The sequence below is a fragment of the Mustela nigripes genome, chromosome 15 (assembly GCF_022355385.1).
Source record: "Mustela nigripes isolate SB6536 chromosome 15, MUSNIG.SB6536, whole genome shotgun sequence".
Lineage (NCBI taxonomy): Eukaryota > Metazoa > Chordata > Mammalia > Carnivora > Mustelidae > Mustela > Mustela nigripes.
Window position 1 is genome coordinate 9,285,479 of NC_081571.1, and position 21,005 is coordinate 9,306,483.

The following is a 21,005-nucleotide window of genomic DNA, read 5'->3' on the forward strand; positions in this document are numbered from 1 at the left end:
GCTCAGTGGGTTAAAACCTCTGCCTTCAGCTCAGGTCATGAACTCGGGGTCCTGTGATCGAGCCCCGCATCGGGCTCTCTGCTCAGCAGGGAGCCTGCTTCCCCCTCTCTCTCTCTGTCTGCCTCTCTGCCTACTTGTGATCTCTGTCAAATAAATAAATAAAATCTTTAAAAAAAAAAAAAAGAACAAGAAGTGTGTGACCGTTACCCGTGTGACTCAAAGTGTTGCCTTAGACCACCAGCACCGGGAACAGCGTTGCCTGGGAATTTGTTAGAAATTCAGCCATGTCTCAGACCCACTGAAGCAGAATCTGCATTTTAACAAGATCCTTGGGTGATATGTATGCTTTTTTTTTTTTTAAGATTTTATTTATTTATTTGAGAGAGAGAGAGTGAAAGAGCAGGGGGAGCAGAAGGCAGAGGGAGAAGCAGGCTCCCCGCTGAGCAGGGAGCCCAATGTGGGACTCGTTTCCAGGATCCCGAGATCAGGACCTGAACCTAAGGCAGATGCTTAACTGACTGAGCCACCTAGGTGCCCCAATTTGTATGCTTTTAAAATAATGAATATTTAAGAATCCCTAGTCAAAATTACCAGTATTTTTTTATGTATTGTTTTCCAGAGGATAGTAAACCTGTCTGCTGATTTAAACCAGGTTTTAATTCTTTGATACATACAAACTACATCTGATTGTTCTAAAAGTTCTAAGCACATTTTAAGGTTCCAATCAGATATCAAAACTATTCAGTAATCATGAAAATTTTTAAGGAAACAAGAGGCAGTATGTCTCTTTATTATACCAGGCATATAATCAAGAAAAACATAAACATTGTTCAATATAAGACCATAGTAGTATCTTATTTAATATGTATTTTAAATCTGAAATGATAAGGCACCTTAATTGCATATGATATATTTATAAAACTGTGAAAGTCAATCATTATTTTAAAAATGAATTAAACATTTCTCTTTAAAAAAAAAGTTGGACAACAGATGTTGGAGAGAATGAGGAAAAAGAGGAACCCTCCTACACTCTTGGTGGGAATGTAAGTTGGTGCAGCCACTCTGGAAAACAGTATAGAGGTTTCTCAAAAATTGAAAACAGAGCTACCCTACGACCCAGCAATCGCACTATGGGGTATTTACCCTAAAGATACAAACGTAGTGATCCGAAGGGGTATGTGCACCTGAATGTTTATAGCAGCAATGTCCGCAATAGCCAAACTATGGAAAGAACCTAGATGTCCATCAACAGATGAATGGATATAGAAGATATGGTATATATATACAGTGGAATACTATGCAGCCATCAAAAGAAATGAAATCTTGCCATTTGCGATGACGTGGATGGAACTAGAACTGAGCGAAATAAGTCAATCAGAACTATATGTTGAATGAAATAAGTCAATCAGAGAAAGAAAATTATATGATCTTTCTGATATGAGGAATTTGAGAGTCAGGGCAGGGGGTTGTAGGGGATAGGGAAGGAAAAAAATGAAACAAGCTGTTATTGGGGGAGACAAACAGTAAGAGACTTTTTTTTTTTTTTTAGAATTTAAGGGTTTTTTTTTTAATTTTTTAATAAACATGTAATGTGTTTTTATCGCCAGGGGTACAGGTCTGTGACTTGCCAGGTTTACACACTTCACAGCACTCATCATAGCACATACCCTCCCCAATGTCCATATCCCCACCACCCTCTCCTGTCCCCACTCCCCCCAGCAACCCTCAGTCTGTTTTTTGAGATTGAGTCTTTTATGGTTTGTCCAGTAGGAGACTCTTAATCACAAGAAACAAACTGAGGGTTGCTGGGGGGAGGGTGGGGAGGTAGGGAGAGGGTGGCTGGGTGATGAACATTGGGGAGGGTATGTGCTATGGTGAGTGCTGTGAAATTTGTGATCCTGGTAATTCACAGACCTGTACCCCTGGGGTAAATAATACATTACATGTTAATAAAAAATAATAATTAAAAAAAGAACAAGAGCTTTCTAATTTTGAGAGAACGAATAATAAATATAATAAAACATGAGAATTCTTTTGTAAAATAAATAAATAAATAAAAATTTAAAAAGTTTGAAAAATCTCCCAGATACTTTATTGGCAATAAACATGTTCATTTCTCATCTGCTCTTTTAAACTTTTTGTTTAAATCCTGCTTTAAATTCCGGAGGGACCTAAGACAGTTCCTCCTTGTCAAGTCAAGTGAGTGATCCCCCCTTCCTGAACTTAGCTCTTTAATTTAGGTTTCTAGGGAAAGAGGTGCTCTGCCTCCCCACTCCAACTCATTCATCCCTTTTTAACAGCAGGAAACAAGGTTGTTGCTATAAAGTAAAAAATTAAAGGAGAAAGGAGACAAAATCCTGGATAATCACAGCCTGGATAATTAGCCTTGACTAAGGATTCTGCTAAGGTAATTGAACTGTCTTAGTTAACATAATCTCTTTGGTAGCTAAACATGTTTATCATATGGAGTAAGATGATCTGGTAGCTTAGGACTATTGGTGATATGAATGTTTTCCATAATGCATCTAGTTTTTTGCCAAGTTAATGTTATTGAACACATATATGCATTCATATATGTATACATTCATACACAGACAGAAATGTATACGTATATGTTGAGACAGGTACACATTTCCTAATAAGTAACTTCACAGAAACAAAGAAGTTTTGTAGGAAACCACAGAAATATGCCCAAATCTTCACAACTTAAAGTAACCAGTAAGGACACATCATAGTTGAATTGAAAAAGATCTTAGCTGAAATCAGGTGTTTTAAAAACAGGGTCAAGTGGTGCCTGGATGGCTCAGTTGATTAAGCGACTGCCTTCAGCTCAGGTCATGATCCCAAGGAGCCCTGCGTTGGGCTCCCTGCTTAGCAGGGAGTCTGCTTCTCCCTCTCCCTCTGCTGCTCTGACTGCTTGTGCTCTCTCTTGCTCTTTCTGTCAAATAAATAAATAAAATCTTAAAAAAAAGGGGGGGGGTCAAAAGCAACCCTTTAGTATTTGTAGGACCATTATATTTTAAGTATATTACATGAAATTCTAAAATAATAAATGAAGGAAAAGTCTGTATAACGAGTGCCCTCATATTATGGCACTACAATATTGCACTGTGCCCCCCTGGGCCTTGGCGCCAAAGCAGGGAAATGCTTGGTAAAGAGCATGTTAAAGACAAACTTCTGTTACCCAGAACCATGTCGACAGTCACACCACTTGTAATTTTAAACAGGAAGCTTTGTCTTCGTTGTAGAACTACAACTGGGTGATAGTAACATGTTCTAAGTCATTTGCCTCCACCCCCTCTCCAGGGGAGGGATTGCAGGCAGCCTGTGCAGGGAAGGGGACAGCCTAAGCTTGGGAAAACCCAGGTTTGGATCCTGACTCTACCCTGGAGCTCCGTGGCCTTGAACAAATTTCTTAGCCTCTCTTCGCCTTCATTTTCTTACCTGTAAAACTGTGTTCTTGTGACTCCAGCAATAAAGCAGATAAAGGGGCCTGGCACACAACATAGGGTGAAAAGCAGTACATATTATAACGATTATAGTTCTTACTATTATGCAAATATGCAAATGGACTACCATTTCTACAAAGTCAGTATTTATTGCTTTACAAGCTCCGTATGGATATTTCCCAGTCCATGTCCAAACCAACTTACCTTAGTCATTGCTCACAAGGAGATGCTATCAAGTTTCATATCATTAAAAACAAACAGACCCATCGTTTCCAATCTACCAACTCCATCAAATGTTTAAAAGACATTTTTAAAAGGCATCAAGTTGATTAGATTGGTCGTATGGTGGTAGGTATTAAAAACCCTTTCCCACTTCTGCAGTATTTTAGTCCCTCTCGTGCTTCCGTAAGTAACCTAGGAGAGGAGACCCAGATTTCAGTATGGTATTTAGTTACACTTGTGCTACGTACGAAGGGGCTTTGGAAAGACGGCATCGGCACGCATGTTGCCAGAATGCTCCTGAGACCGCCACAGGCATAACATTTGGGACAAACCAATGAGGTTAAATTATGACAAATGATTCACCCACAGACCCTGAAATACTGGTTTTACCACCATCTGAATGGGCTTAGTTGATGTCCCGTCCAGAAATTCTTCCATTGGTTGTACAGACAGAACTGTACGTCCACGGCAAATGGAGGGAAGGTCTCTGCATACAGAACATCTGTCCGTACTAAGAGAAATGATGCTCAGACACAAGGACTTTGCAATATATTTAAAATTCATTCTTCAGTGTCAATTCTTGACTAACTCTTTGCTCTCTGAAAACAGGCAATACAGTTTTTATTGCATGTAAGTTGTTTTTTGGTGAAAAGGAGGAAAAAGGAATTCAAAGTTAGCTTTCCATGAACAGCCACAAGGTCATTCTGCTTGTGAACTTACATAATATAGCTAACATATATCACAGTCAGATACACGGGTTATGCACTCACAAACTTAATCATTAAAATAGGAGACCACCTGTCTCAAATGCACTTTGCACCACAGACAATATGAATCAGAAATATTTGGTCTACAGTATTTAATTCTATTTGTCTCAATCAAGAATCACTAGTAATACATTCTTAGATATAGAGAGACAGGAAAGTGATGTTTTTCATATTTTGTGATAGCTTCACATCGATTTATTTTTCAGAATATACTAAAATAAATGTAACCTACTTTTAAGAGCTGTTATTAAATTTTTTCTTTTGCTTCGTGAAAACAATCAGACTGTGACGTGGAGACTAGACTGGTGTGTCTAATCAGTCGAACTTCATATGCAGATCAAACAAATGTCATAATTCACTTTAGAGACCCATTGAAAACCTATATGGAAAATGGACTCTTTTGATTCTGGATTTATGTGGCAACATTTGAAACTAGTGGTCGAGCTAACACAGGCAACCATGCAGAAAGTTACAACATTCATAGAAATACCAAAGTATTTCTTGTGAGCAATAATTGCTCAAAGCAAAGAAAGAACAAATAAGAATGGGCACACGGTTTCCGTGTTGGAACTTATTACTGAGTTCATGTTAATAAAACCAGGTCTCTTCCAAACATAATCATGTAAACTATTGGTGTAGGCTTGAAAGAGATTATTTATATTCAGTAAGGTACATGCAGTGCTGAAAATCTCCCCTGGCGTTAAAAAAAAAAAAAAAAAAAAAAAGTCTGGAAAAAGTCATTTCTCCTCCCTTTTTCTCCATAGCTCAATTTTATGTTAAAGTCCAAGTAAAAACTCTCTAGGACCAGTTTACTTTTTATAACATCATGGCCATATCATATACTTTCTTCCCCCGCCCCATGACCAAATCCTCTGAGTAAAGTATAAAACAAAAAACCTGACTCCAAGTAAAACAGAAAACAAAACCCCTAAACGAAACAAAATAATCTTGAGCAAAGAACTCAGTCATTTTTTTTTCTTTTTTTTAAGGTTGAAAACACTGGCGACATTATTTTCACTTCACTCACTTGACTCCTCTACAATGCTAAGTGCTCCCGTGGCTCGAGAGAGAATCCGAGAGAAAGAATTTAAGGTTAAGGACAGCGTCTCAACCATTTGGCCAGGCAGTGGAAGTGCTTGGTAAATGCAGAACGGAGTGGGCAGGGTGCCCTCCTAAGGGGGAACGCTGCTACACATCGCTGGGTGACCGTGCTCTCTGTGAGAGGCTAGAGGGGATGCAGCCGCAGCAAATAAGACAGAGGGCTTTCTGGATCTCTTGGTTTCTGAAAGCGTATATGACAGGGTTGATGATGGAGTTGTAGGTGGCGGGCAGGAGGGTGGCGTAGGTGTAGATGGAGGGGTAGGTGTAATCAGCTATCAAGGAATAGAGGGTGAAAGGCATCCAGCAAGCAGCAAAGGTCCCCAGAATGATGGCCAGGGTGGAGACCCCCTTCCGGGTGGTCACATAGTGGGACGTGGCCAGGAAGTGATGCTGCAGGGCTATCTGGTGGGCGTGCCTCATCACAATCTTGCAGATTTGGATGTAGAGCTGAAGCATGAGCGCAAACATGAAGAGGAAGGAGACGGAGAGGATGGCCGCGTTGTTCTTGGTGAGAGGTCTGACCACGCTGCAGGTGGACTCGTCTCTGAGGCAGTTCCAGCCCATGACAGGCAGCAGTCCCAGGCAGATGGAGGTCCCCCAGAGCATAATGAGCATGACATAGGTGAATGTGACCGTCCTCTCCGAGTGGTATGTCAGAGCGTAATACAGGGAGAGGTAGCGGTCAACAGTGATAGCCAGCAAGCTGCAGACAGAGGCAGAGAAAGAGGCGACAATGAGTCCGATTGTGACCAGCTTGGTGGCTTCTGACTGAAGCAGGTAGGCAAAAACAAAATTGATGATGAGTCCGATGCCGGCCAGCAAGTCTGCAAGAGCCAGGCTGCCTATCAGCAGGAACATCGGTGCTCGCAGGCTGGGGTTATGGAAGATGATAAGGACCACAATGGCATTTTCACAGGAGATGAGGGTTCCTGAGGTACACAAGACAATGTCCCAGGGGTTGACAACGAGCTCTGGCTCCGGCTCTACAACAGGAACCTGGGAGGAGACGGCCGCCGAGACGTTCTCCGAAGCGCCAGCATCTAAATAATCCCGAGGCAGCCCGCTTAAATTGACCTTCAGGTCTTCATTCATTTTAACCCCCGTCCTCTTCAACGAAAAGACAGGCTTTTTAATGTTTAGACACAGCAGAGTGACAATCCAAGATCATGCAAAAAACACATAAACAGAAAGCCAGCCCCTACTCAGACACTACCATCAAACGCCACGAGCTTCATGAATTATAAAGTGTTATGGAATAAAACAAAAGGCAAAGTCTCCGTGGTTTCAAACCCACGACCACAAATGCCGTTTGGCGCTGGGGACAACACAGGATAGGACTTGAAGCGCGAGTGAGACAGGCACACACGGAACCGCGGCGGTCTGTTTGCTAAAGTGCTGGGAACGCACATCTGAAAAGCACATCCTGCATGCTGGAAAAGAACCACTGTTTGACATCTGGGCTGCTGCGCCGCAGCGACAAGTCGCGAGCCGGGGGCCGCCATCCTCGATGGAATATTTAAATCGCCTATTTCCATCGAGCCCCCCCCCCCACACACACACACTCCAAAACAATCCTTCGCGCGCGTGCACACACACTCACACACACACACTCCCCCAGCCAGAACAAAGAGGGGTCCCAGACGTCCCCCGTGTGCACAGGGCAGTCTGGCCAGGGTCACAAAAGGCAGGTGTGTGCACTGGGGGTGTGGAGACAGACAGAGAGACACACGCGCATGCACTGCCGCCGCTTCCCCGGCGGGGACGGGCGGAGGACGTGAGGGGACAGACACGGCGCCCGGACAGGGGGCGCGCGGGGGCGGGGGATCATCGAGGGGGTCACCTTGGCGCGCCCAGGCCGAGGGGGCTCCTCCGGTGCTTCCGAAGCGCGCGGGCTACTCGTGTCGCCTGTCCGCGCCAGGGCCCGTGGCGGCGAGGGGCGGCGGCCGCGCCCGGGAGTGGGCGGGAGGGCGCGGGGCGCGCGCTCGGCGCCAGGTGAGCTGCGGGCGGCAGGTGAACGGCGGGATCGGCTCGCGTGCCCGGTTCTCCCCGCCGCGCGCCCGCCAGCCCGCCCACCCGGCCCACACGCTCCCCGCGCGCGCGCCCCCGCCCCCGCGCCAGCCCGCCCGTGCGCGCCCGGCTGCCCGCCCGCGGGAGCCCCGGGAGGCCGGCGCGCGCCCCCACGGGTCGGGGCGCACCGGCCGGCGAGGGCGGACCGCGAGCAGCTAGAGCCCCCCACCTCTTCTGGAGGCGGAGATCTGCACCCTCGCGCTCCCAGCCTGCGACCCCGCGTCCCACCCCAGCTGGCGGTCTGGGGCTTACACTGGGGCGGGGGCAGAGGCTCACCGCCTGAGAACCCGATGACCTATTTCATTCCTGAGGTCTCCCTGGGGAGTCCCAGTCTCTAGCGACCTGATTCTCCAAGACTTTCCTACACTGCCACATCCATAGCCAAAAGAACTGCTTAGGGTGGCGTCCGGGATTAGCAGTAGGGATGCAGGGTGAGCAAGTGGGGGCGGGGGGTGTTGATCTTTAACGCAGCAAAATGATTGGCCAGCTATTTTAGAATTGCCATTGACCACACCGCATCCTGATCCCCAAGGGGTTCCTTTCCTTAGGTGTGTCTTAGATCTGGCTCGTTATTACTGTTCCCCTGGAACATTTGCTTAACTGCATTTAAGGTGCTGTTATGTGAATCATCATTATCATCAAACTGGACTTATTAAGTGCTCCTTGAGCTGTGTATTGAAATGGAAATCATTTACTGAGTTTCTGCAGAAGCATCCTGCAGATGCTGGCCAAAACCCATTCATTTAAGTACTGAAGGAGCAATGTTAATTTATTTTTTCATTTTAACGCTTCAGTAGGTTCTAAGATTAAGAAACTGATAAGCCGTCTGCTGTTATGAGCTCATGTCTCCTCTGGATACAAAACCTAGGGCACCTAGGAGATCTTAAGTTTAAGAATGATCTCCAGCTTAAGGATGGGAGAAAACAAGGCATGGTGTTGGGGTTTTTCTTTTCAGCAGTGAAGGTTTTCCTGACTGCCTTTCTCCACGATCACAGAATGGGTCCTGTATGAGTAGAGATGGGCCACAGAACACAGAACCCTTCCTACTGCGGTATCAACCTCTGGCCATCCTACCTCCCCCTGATGCTCATGGTCATTTCTCACCCCAGCCCTGAAGATTCATCAACCCTTGACTTCTCTTGTCCCATTTCCTTCCATCCAGGAGCTCCTGCCTCCCCCTGCAGGCCAGTTCTCAACTACAGATCAGTAGTTCCGGGGTGGGGCCCAGCCTGCCTTTCCAAACCTCTGTCCCAGAGATCCCGCTCCTTGTCCATGGACTACACTTTGAAAAGCAAGGTTCTTGTACCTGGTGGGGAGGCATCAGACACCTGTACCTGCCAAGAACCATGCTAATTGCTGGAGCACATATTCAGTATGATGTGATCTTTTACTCACAGGCCTGGATGTGTGGTGGGGACAGACGCATAGAAAGGAGCAGTAATACAGGCAGCAAATGCTGTAATGAAGGGACGTATATGTTCCTGTCAGTTTCTCCCTGATGAATCAAAGGAAGTCTTGAAAAATCGTTGTTTGAACATGTATATAGCGGTTTTAGCATGGTACAGTTCAAACTACCTGCTAACACTTCGGAGGCTCACATGGGCACTGCGGCTCAGGGCAGGCAAATGTGCGGTGCTGGGCAGACACTATTTGAGTCAATAACACGGAGACGGGCCCTGCCCTCCGGAGCTGACAGTGGTGGAATGCACTCCCTCTTTAATGTGCTTGGGAAAAGGTGCGGGAGGCAAGGAGATGCAAGCATTGGGAAGAGAAAAGGTAATGAAGTGGTTGTGTTTTCTTGCAGGTGGTATCTGGAGTTAAAGGAAGAAACTGAGGGACCTTCCCCCCGGGGCTGGATACAGCCACATGGCAGCGTTGAGGGGCTACGGCTGGGTCCTCCAGATTGCCAACATCAGCTGTGCATTCACAGTTCTGCTCTGTTATGCCTTCACCTTGAGTGATGACTTGTAACAAAACAAACAAAAAAAATTTAAACTTTACTGCAAATTCTACATTTATTTGTATATTTGTTAGGACTTTTGTTGCCAAGGGGGCAGCAATCCAGTTCAAACTAACTTAATTCAAAAATGGGTATTCTTCCTGACATAGCGTGGTGGGGGAAGAGCCTGGAGTGACTCCTGGAAAAGGAGAAGCTACAGTAACAGAACTCTGTGTGCCGAGGCTCCCAGTCAGTCCCCATCTCTGGCTTATTTCATGTCTTTGCTCCTCTGTGCTCACCAGCCTCAAACTGACCTTTCCTAGACAAGTGTCTCCCAAGCAGCCGTGAAAGTGGCCCCAGGCAGCCCCCTGGCTGGCATGCTGAGACCGTCTTCCTAACTGGAAAGAGGTGTTCCCCTGAAGAACTCTGGCCCAGCCTGCTGTGTGTGCCCAGCTCTGAACCGACCGCGAGGCTGATGGGATGGCATGAATCTGTTGGCAAAGCATACATAGAGTCCTGCCAGGGTGCGGCTCCATCTGAACCTTGCTGAATGGGCACTTACCCACAGGAAAAGTGAAGTGGGAAGCCAGGGGGCCTCTGCAGCTTGGAATCTGGTGGGCAGATCAGGAGGGTTTGCATGGGTCATAAGGTAGTGGTCTGCAAGGCTGCATTCTCAGTTCCTCCACCCTCCATCATAGGACACTGGAGCAGATGCCTTCAGTAGGTGAGGTTTCCTGTCTTTTCATCATTTACCGTTTTGTTGCTTTTTTTTTTTTTTAATGTAGCTTTGGCCAGAAACCTTAATCGCAACCTGGCATTTTCACAACCTATACTAACAATTACTGTTTTCTGTGAGAAAGGCTCTGTGCCCATCGTAAATGCACACAAGGTCTTTGCTAAATTGGACGCTGTACCCACATTTCCTGGCTCTTCCTTGGGAATGAATTTACAGATTGTGGGGCTATCCCAGATTACCAGCTGGAGCAAGTCATAAACGGAGCCAGGGCTGTATGGAGGACGTGGTGTCTTTGTCCAAATGTTGCTGGTCAGTTTCTCCACTGCCTGTGTTAATGACCGCGCATCAGTTTCTATGTATTTGATTAACTATTGTGCTAATTGGAACCAAGATGAGCTGTACCTCATTCCAAGACTTATATCACACCTGAGAATAAAACAGACTTCAAATTAAAGTTTAATTTTTATTTCTTTCTCTAACTTACAGCAAGATTTTTTTACAGTACAGTCTACATGTAGGAACTGCATGTTTCACAAACGTACAGGTTGAGGCAGGGATGCCAAATGGATTTATTGATGCCGTCTCTAACCATCCTGAGAAATAGAATATCACTACTGCCCCAAAGCAGTCCTTCTCCTCCGCTTCTGTTATTATCCCCACTAGGAAAAGGAAACCACTGTGCTCAAGTTTAATGCCGTAGATTGGATTTACCTGTTTTTGAACACTCCATAAAGGGAATCACACAGTATGTATGCTGCTGTGTCTGACTTCTTTCACTCAACATTATTTCTGTGAGATTTATTGATCTGTTATGCGGATTAGGAGTTGATTCGTTTTCCTTGCTCTGTAGTATTTATCACATACTGTGCCATAATTTCTTAATCCATTCTCCTACTGGTCACTTTGTGTTGCTGTCTGGTTTTGGCTATCGTGAAGAAAACCATGTTGAACATCTTGGTACATGTCATTTTTTTTTTAAGATTTTATTTATTTATTTGACAGAGATCACAAGTAGGCAGAGAGGCAGGCAGCGAGCAAGGGGGAAGCAGGCTCCCTGCTGAGCAGAGAGCCCAATGCAGGGCTCGATCCCAGGACCTTGAGATCATTACCTGAGTTGAAGGCAGAGGCTTAACCCACTGAGCCATCCAGGCTCCCCTGTACATGTCATTTAATGCAGATATGTGTGCATTTCTATTAGGTATGTTCCTAAGGCTGGATCAAAGTATATTTTAATATTTAAACAAACTCTGACTGCTACTTAAGGGCAATGAGGGTTCTATAAAAAATCATAACATACCCCTCCTTTCCTTTTTATCAGACCCTCCAAACTTCCCATTTTAATAGAGGAGGAACATATTTTATGGGAATAACAAGGAGGTAACAAAAGGAAGGACATACCCCATAAAGACAATATTCAGTCTGAGATTCTGTGTGAGAAAGAAGAGTTCTGTTGTCAGTGGTAACATCGCCTCATTTCTGCACATATTTTTATGTTTTTAGAATTGTATTAATTAAAAAAATAGAAGTCTTTTTCTGATTATAAAATAATACATATTCATTGCAGAAAGTTTTCTGCCTGCAATTAAAACTAAAAAGTAAAATTATCTGTACTCTCAAATACAGAGAGAGACAATATGAACTTTTTTTTTGATAATATACATTTTTAATGCATTTGTTGGAGTTTTTTTTTTTTTTTTCCCCAGAGTAACTCGAGGAATTACTTTCAGAAGTACTTTATACTCATTATTGTATGGAGAAATCGTTTTAAATGTTCTTTGGGTTTTGAGCCACTGGTCGGTCGTCTCCGTGTCTTATGATGTAAGTGGCCAGGCAGGGTCACTTCCTATTCACCCTCAGATGTCCATCGACCCTCTGTCTCCTGCACTAGCCTTTCCTGCAGGACCTCCTGCTGCCTCTCTGTCCCTATGGGAGCTGAACAGCGGTCCCCAAAGATAGCCATGTTCTGCCCCCTGGAATCTGTGAGCATTACCTTATATGGCAAAAGGGATTTTGTAATGTGGAAGTGATTAAGCATCTCCGGATGGGCAGATTACTCTGGATTATCCAGGTGAACCCTAAATATAATCACAAACTTCCCCCCCCTCTTTTTTTAAAGTAGGCTCCACACCCAGCGTGGAGCCCAACACAGGGCTTGAACTATTGACCCTGAGACCAAGATCTAAGTAGACATTATTGATAGTCAAACACTTAAGCAACTGAGCCACCCAGGGGTCCCACAAATGTCCATTTGAAAGATATTTTTTGAAGACAGAGGAAAGGACCCAGGAGCCAAAGGGTGTAGACAGCCTCTGGGAGCTGGAAGGAGCAATGGAGTGAATCCTCTCTGGAGGTCTAGAAAGAACACAGTTGTAAGGACCCACTTTTGACTTCTTACCTCCAAAATAAATTTAGGGTTTTTTGTTTGTTTGTTTGTTTTGATACACAGCATGACTAACTTAAGTCTGTCGTCTCCATTAGTATTCACTTATAGTGTTGTACGTTATGTGGGTTTTAGCAAATTCGTAATGGCATGTCTCCATCATCATAGCATCATACAGAGCAGTCCTGAAAATGTCCTTTGCTGTAGCTGTCCCTCCCTCTCACTTCCCCGAATCCCTGTCCACCACTGATCTTTTTACACTATCTGTGGTTTGCCTTTTCCAGAATGTCATGTAGCTGGAACCCTACCATACTAGCTTCTGAACTAGCTTCTTTCACTTAGTAACATGGGCGCAAATGTTGGTCACGGGGTGGGGAGGAGGTGAGTCTGCACCTCTTGGTAGAATCCTGAGACATTCTCTCAGTTGCGACATCAGAAGCGTGGAGGGTCAGGAGCCGGGCACGGTGTCTGTGCCAGGGCCCCCCCCCCCCCCGCGAGGGGCAAGGCCAGCATTTCCTCCTAAGATAGATGGTCATGGGAGGAGAGGGAGGCTGAACCTGAGACATGTTTTTGGGGACTCATTAAATCACTAGAGGACGCCTTAAGGTCTAAATTTTAACACTCAATTTTAATCAATTAAATCAATTAAATTTTAGATTAAAATTTAATTTAAATTTTAACACTCAAGCCAGTAGAGGGCTACTATTTAGGTATAAAGAGGAGGTGTTCATGGGGCAACCCATTCAGGCTATAGACTGAAGAGAGATTTCTCTCCTCCAGCCTTGTAATAAGGACCGCCAACCCTGAGTTGGACCTCGTAGCCAGGAACAAACAGTGCCATGTCACTGACTCAACGGTGTCATGCACCACTAGAGGTCCTGGAAAGTTCTTTTCTTGGGCCTTGACACTCTGGCTCTGTTTGCACAGGAACTCAAGGAGAGAAATGGAGTGATCAGGCTTGGTATTGATTTTTTTGAATCATTAAAGAGCGAGCACTGTTCACACAACGTAAATGCTTTGTATTTGAGCTCAAGAGTTAAACGTCTTTGCAGACAAGCTTGACAACACGCACTTTCTTTGCAAAGAAGCATTCCTAGGGGACCTACCCCTCGATGCCTCATGAATCATGTGTTCTCAGCCTCTCTCTTTTCTTGCGACCTATATTTCATTGTATCTGATGGACTTCCCTAGGAGGTTTGGAGGAAATGTATGCTGTGAGCAAAGATGCAGCCTTTTCTTCTAATGTGGTTTTAAACTGCTGGCACGCTCCTACAGAATGCTCCTTCTTTCTTTAAAAGAGGTAATGGAAAGATCCTCCCTGGTAGCTAGAGGTAGAAAAACAGTGTATTTCGCTGATATGCTACTTGGTTTCCAATTTTTCTTTTACTATGTTAGGAGGCCCAGGGAGCCAATTATAATCAATACATCTTAGCCAAAACATGATTGTTTGGCATGTCCCTAATCCTGTGGTTCTTGAAATGCTGGCTTAAAAATGCTGCTGAAAGAAACAGGAGAAGGGACAGGAAGAGAGGAAGAAATAACCAGGTCCCAGGGTGCTGGCTCAACACCCCGCTCTCAGCTTATGTAGAATGTACTGTATCTTCCCCTCTATGTGATTCCCTCAACAGCACAAACAAGTTGTGGCTGCTAAATTTACAGGCTGACTTCTGCAAGGTTTGTACACAGGTGTGACCCTGCATGACTAAGGCAGCTTCGGCAGCAGTCTCGGTAACAGTGAAGGAGAATGATTCGTTCTGAGTTGGTGTCTCTGCATGAGGCCTGCCTAGCTCAGGGTAATGTGTGGTGGGTAATTAACGCATGTTTTGCCTGGCAACAAAATTGACTTGTCCTAACTCTTGATCGTTCTGCATTGGAGGCTCACATTTCTGACTGCTTTGCAGTCGACTGAGTTTATGTCAATTATGGAAGAAGATCGGCAGCACTTTGGATTCCTTGGGTTGGTCAATTTCACCACCAGCAGCATCCGTGACAAAATGGGGAGACTGACATGGGGTTTCCAAACTTTTGTTTTGCTGGAATAAGTTCATTTCAGCAAGGAAACTTTATTATTATCTTATATTAAACGGACATTTTGAGCACACACACACAAATACATACACATAAAGATGAATCTCGAACAACAAGAGAGTGCTTTAAGTGAAATACATCTGGTTTAATGAAAACTCCCTGCATGGTTCAATTTTTGCAGAACACCCATTTTTCAGATGGGTGGAAACATCACAGCCCAGACTGGTCAGAAGATGGCTCTTGAAAACCACTGATAGACGTGATGGTTTTGTATCTACTCAAAGAAATCCTGGAAGAGTTTTAATACTTTCTGTCCACAGGGAAAATGTACAGGTAAGGTTTCCAGATAAACACAGTTTTCTCTTAGGCACTCAGGAACATTCTTCACCTCTCCAAACTCATAGCCTGTGTTTAGGGAACACCCAACCTGTGTCACAAACTCTTCACTTTATGGGAATGAGAAGGAATCAGTCCCTGCCACCGCGTTCTGGGTTGTCATCAGTGAAATGGCCAGCTAGCTGCCTCCCACGAAGGCTTCCATGGTGACATTAATTTTTCTGTGAATGTACCGTGGTTTGGGGAGATCTACATTAACTAGACTGATGCACTTGCATTAAATGTCAGCTATCGTATAATAAATATTTACTGTCTCGGGAGCCAAGTGTGCACAGATCCGCTTGACCTTGAGCAAATAAGCCACTCATCTATTTGTAAAATGAGAAGGTTTATAGCATCTACCTCCTAGGGCTGTGTGATGTGAGATAAAGCACATAGTATGCTTATCCCAGCCTGGCACAAAGCTGAGGGTCTGCACATCAGAGTTATGATCACTGCTGTGGCCATTGGCAGTGTATGTCACCTCCCTGTCCCCTGTGTGAGCGAGGATTTGGGTGATTCCTCTCTTTTAGCTGCCCTGCCAGATACCGGGGCAGCCTCCTTGGAGTCATCGCCCACAACCCCCCTCAACCTGTCAGGAAATCCTGTTGATCCTCCCTTCAGAATACTCCCAGAATCCCTAAGTGTCAAAACTCCGAGGCAAGTGAGATGTCCTTCAGTAGGTGACAAGATAAATAAACTGCGTACATCCAGACAGTGGAATATTATTTAGCTCTTAAAAAAAAAAAAGAAAGAAAGAAATCTCCCAGGCCACAAAAAGACAAGGGGGAAATTTACACTGCTTGTCACTCAGTGAAAGAAATCAGTGTGAAAAAGCTACATGCAGCCATATGACATTCAGGAAAAGGCAAATTATGGGGGACGATAGATAGATCAGTGCTTGCTGAGGTTTTGGGGGAGGGAGGGATGAATCGTGGAAGCCCTGAAGATTTTTAGGGCAGTGGAACTACTCTGCGTGACCCTGCAATGCGGGATACATGCTATTGTCCAAACCCACAGAATGTACAACACCAAGAGTGAATGCTAATGTCTATTACGGACTTTAGGTGTTAATGACGTGTCAGTGCAGGTTCATGGATGGTAACGAATGGACCGCTATGGTGAGGGATGTTGGTAATAGGGAAGCCGTGTGCATGTGGTGGGGAGGGGAATATGGGAACTTTCGGATCAATTTTGCAGTGGACCTAAAACACCTCTAAAAAATTGTCTATTTTTTTAAAAGACTGAGAGGGCGCCTTGGTGGCTCAGTGGGTTAAGCCTCTGCCTTAGGCTCAGGTCATGATCTCAGGGTCCTGGGATCCAGTCTGGCATTGGGCTCTCTGCTTGGCAAGGAGCCTGCTTCCTCCTCTCTCTCTCTCTTTACTTGCCTCTCTGCCTACTTGTAATCTCTCTCTCTGTCAAATAAATAAATACATAAAATCTTTTAAAAAAATAAAAAGAGAAATGTTTCAGGAGATGAATTCATCCAAATGACTCTCACCCCTTTCCTGGATTTTGCCAAGGGCTTTGCAGCTGGTTTCCCACCTGTGTTCTCACTCTTGCAGCCTGTTCTTCATGCACCTCTGTAAAGCCATGTTCCTCCTCACCAAAGCCCTCAATGGGGCCCCCGATCACCCAGAGTGAAGCCAGGTCCTCATGCTGTCCTTAACCATCCAGCCCTCATGTCACTGTCCTTCCTGCCAGCACCAAGCTCTTCCCCAGTGCCCCACCACTCACCCCTGCCTCCTTCAGGTCTTTCCTCAAATGCCACATTTCAGTGAGGCTTAGCCCTCTGTCCACACTGTGGGCCCCCAACACACCACAGTGGTCCTCCTCCTACTTTATTTCTTTCCTTCGCGCTGATGACCGCTGATATGCTAGGCATTGTCTTTCTTTCCCTCTTGTTTATCTCTTCCCTCCCCACAATACTACCTCCTCCATTTGGTTCCTTGTTGTTTCTCTGGTGCCTAGTGGGTGGCCTGGTGTGTGGAAGGGCCTTATGTCCAACAAATGGATCATGGAATTGGGAGGAGAAGTTAGGAGACTTGGATGTTGCAAGGTTGGACTGAGATCTTGTATCCCACTGCAGGGCAGGTCTTCCCAATGTATTGGGGACATAACTGTCTGATGACCAAGCAAGCCTCTCCGTGGCCTATTGGATGGGCCTCAGCTGACTGAGAAATGCCCCTTCACAGTGATGTGTTCTTTCAGCCATGCCCATCTATGGGATCAGGTTTGAGGCAAGTCTGGCTGTTTTCAGAGGCCTTTGGTCTTTTTCAAGTGACTTTCCTTGATGCCAGTGGGGGAAGGATGGTGCTATGGGTTGGATTGTGTCCCTCTAAAATTCATATGTTGTAGTTCTAACGTCCAGTACTTCAGAACATGACTGTATTTGGAGACAGGGTCTTTAAAGAGTTGATTAAGTTCAAGTGAGGTCATGAAGGTGGGTCTCACAATCTGACTGGGCTACTTACAAGAGAAGGAGACTAGAGCACAGATGCACACAGAAAGAGGGAAGACAGCGAGAAGATGGCTACCTACTAGCCAAGGAGAGAGGTCACAGAAGAAACCAGCCCCACTGACACCTTGATCTCAGACATCTAGCCTCCAGAACCATGAGAAATAAACTACTGTTGTTTCAGCCACCCAGCCTGGGGTACTTTGTCATGACAGCTCAGGCAGACTAATACAGATGAGTCTAAGCAGAGGACAGATTCTGACAGGAAACAAGTTTTTCCAAAGAGTTTGAAATTTGTCTAGAGCAGAGCTTTCTGATTGGTGTCAAGGAGCCTAACTATTCCACATGGTATTAGTACATGCTTGGAAAATAAACCAGGTGCTGTTGGTGTCTAGACATGCCTCCTTGCCCCTCAGGCCCACTAGCCAACTCCTAGCAAGCAGTACCTACATCTCTAACCTGAGAACTTTCTTTGGTCTAGAGCCTACTTTGCCACCTGCACTGCAGATTGGAAGTGCCAGGAAGTGTATGGCCTTGGAGCGGCCATCTACAGATGACTGACAAGGACTGGGATATACATACCCCAGCTCCCTCCTCCTTGGGTCTCAGGTAACTCAGTCGCCATAATCTCCTCAGACTGAAGAAGCCACCACAGCTGGGATGATGGGTAAATGGATGTGGTTGTGTTGTTCACTCCATTTCAGATTTGTCAGGGACTCCTCCAGCACAGAGAGCTTGCTCTGGGTCGCCTTCTTGTTGGGAGATTTCAAAGTCAAGCTCTGTGGCTTGTTTCCCTGTGGTTTAACCATGTCCCTGGTGCATGTTTTCCTCTGACTCTTGGAAGGTCTAAGCTCCAGACACTCACAGTGGGAATGCCTTAGTCAGCTGGGAAATTGTGGAAATTTCACCAGAGCGAAATGCCACAGCCTGGGTGACTGAAACAAGTTTATTTTCTCACAGTTCTAGAAGCTGGAAATCCAAGTTTAATGTTCCTGCTGAGTTCGGGTTCTGATGAGAATCCTCTTTCTGGCTTGCAGATGGCTGTTTTCTCACTAAGTCCTCACAAGGCCTTTCTTTGGGACACATATGCAAGTGAAAAGACTGAGAAAGCTCTCTGTGTCTCTTCTTACAAGGACACAAATCCTATTGGACCAGGGCCTCACCCTTATGACCTCATTTAGCCTTAATTACACTATGAAGGCTCTATCTCCAGATTCATCCACACTGAGGGCTGGGGCTTCAAATCATGAATTTTGAGGGGGGTACGAACGTTCAGTCCATGACAGGTAATGGGCTTTTAAAAACCTGCTTATTGCAGTTTTCTCTTTCTTGTCTAACTTCACCCCTATGTGTTTCCTAGGAATAGATCCAAAATAAATTACTTATACTAAATCTTTGTCTCAGGGTCTGCTTCTGAGGAATCCCAAACTAAGAAAAGCTGAATCCTGCATGCCCTCCTAGGAATATCATAGCACTTGGTAGCATATCAAAGGCTGTAAGAAATCCTCCATAAAGAAACATTTCTTTGAATTTAACCCAGAGTTTTATAAGCTTTCTTCTCACGGAAACCTTTCTTTATCTCCCTTGGAATGTTCAAGAACATTCCAGAATTTACCTGGAAATGCTGTTATGGGGTTGGTGAAAGTCAGAAATGCATGTAGTTTGTTTATTTTATGATTGTTGCTGGATGAGCAGGGTGCAGTTGGGATAGACCCACAGGACACCAAAGTCCTTTTAGGTTGAGGAATGTATCTGAGGGAAGAGGTCAGGGTCTGCACTGGACAGCACTGGCCATCAGCATTGATAATTCATTCAGGGGAGCCTGGGTAGCTCAGTTGCTTGGGCTTCCAAATCTTGATTTCAGCTCAGGTCATGATCTCAAGGTTGGGAGATCAAGCCCCAAGTCAGGCTCCATGCTCAACCCGGAGTCAGCTTCAGATTCTCTCTCCCTCTGCCCATCCCCCTCCTCACTCTAAAATAAATAAATAAATAAATAAATTCTTAAGAAAATAATTCCTTCAAAGGCATTGAGCTAGAAGCTCCTCAAGAGGGCTAAAAGACCCTCAAGGCCATGACTTCCATCACAGGGCTCACAGTAGTGAGGGAGAAAGAAGAGCGGGCAGCAATTTCAGCAGTCACCTGCTGTTATCAGCATCATAACTGCTCCCCCTGACTCTTGAGAACGTTAAGCATGGAAAAGAGAAGGGGTCACATATCTGCCTTGAGCTGAGCCCCCAGATGCTTCTGAGGTGCTTCAGTTCTGGTCTTTGGTCATGGGACAATGCTTTATTCATCCATTGTCAGATTTATTAGAATTTCAGTCAACTACCTCTGCGGCCACTAAAAATGTCTCCTTCATTTCCCCTGAGATGAATCAGATTAAATGATGTTGAAATAATATCTTCAGCCCAACAATGAATTGTACATATTCATATTCCAACTCTTTAAAAGTGTTATTTATGGGCTAATATTCTTCCCATTAAAATTAAATGGCATGAAATTTGAATTAGCTCAATTGAATTCATTTCCTTCTCTAACTTATTTATCCATGACTCAGAGAACCGCAGGCAAAGGCCATCTTGGTTTTGTTCAGCAAGACACAGTTAGCTCCATGCTCCCTAATTTGGACTTTGAAAGTACCCCTGGGCCTGGAGGGAGTGAAAAAACCCCATCTACCACCCTGAGTCTACTTAGCTTGGAAACAGGGATAAAAATGGTATCAGTTTCATAGGGTTTGTATTTTAAAGTTGAATTAATTAATGCACATGAAACTCTTAGAGCAGAGCCTGGCACAGGATAGGTTCTCATGAAGTTTGAGTACTTACTAGTCCTCTTACTACTTACTAGTTACTTCATAGTAAGATACTGTTTTTTCATTTCTGAGAATTTCCTTCCATTCAGGCACAAGGATAAGTACCCAAGGATTGGACTGGGAGCCAAGGGACCCTAACCTAACCCGGGGATAAGCTAGCCCTCATCCTTTTGTGTGAGTCTTAAACTTTCCAGTTCATAAGAGCAGCAATGCCTTTCCAGGTTTGGGGAGGTGCTAGGCAGAGCTGACATTCTGGGGTGTGATCTGGGCTAGGGAGCTTGATTTTCTACCCCAGCACACTGATGCTTGTTTAGGCCCCCAAGATACAAAAAAAAAAAAAAAAAAAAATGAGCTGACAGATTTTCACATAATACACTTGTTTGAAGGTCTCAAAGGCAAGGTCTCTGCTGTCTTTCTGTGGTTCAGCCCAGCCCTTGAGTCACCCACGTTTCTGGTAACCCTGGACTGATAGAAGGGTTCATTGTCCAGGATGGGTGTAAAGAAGTCAGGAGGTCTCACCTCCTGCTCCTGAAAGAGCAGAACGTTTTCACCTTTCTCTGCTGACACCCATGAAGTTCCAGACCCTTTGAAAATGCCAGGTCATTTCAGACCTAAGGGTTGTAGGCACAGCAATTTACTCCTAGAATATTGCAACTGGGAGGAATCATGGA

At 45.0% G+C, this 21,005-nt stretch overlaps 1 protein-coding gene across 1 annotated transcript; it reads right to left on the bottom strand.

The window, feature by feature from the left end:
- Positions 1–3,001: 3,001 nt before the first annotated feature.
- On the bottom strand, positions 3,002–7,464 carry GPR12 (G protein-coupled receptor 12). Its single transcript, XM_059377876.1, has 2 exons — positions 7,380–7,464; positions 3,002–6,646 (listed from the first exon to the last, which is right to left on the bottom strand). The coding sequence occupies exon 2, from the start codon at positions 6,629–6,631 to the stop codon at positions 5,627–5,629; it is 1,005 nt and encodes a 334-aa protein (XP_059233859.1). The 5' UTR covers positions 6,632–6,646; positions 7,380–7,464; the 3' UTR covers positions 3,002–5,626.
- Positions 7,465–21,005: the final 13,541 nt, after the last annotated feature.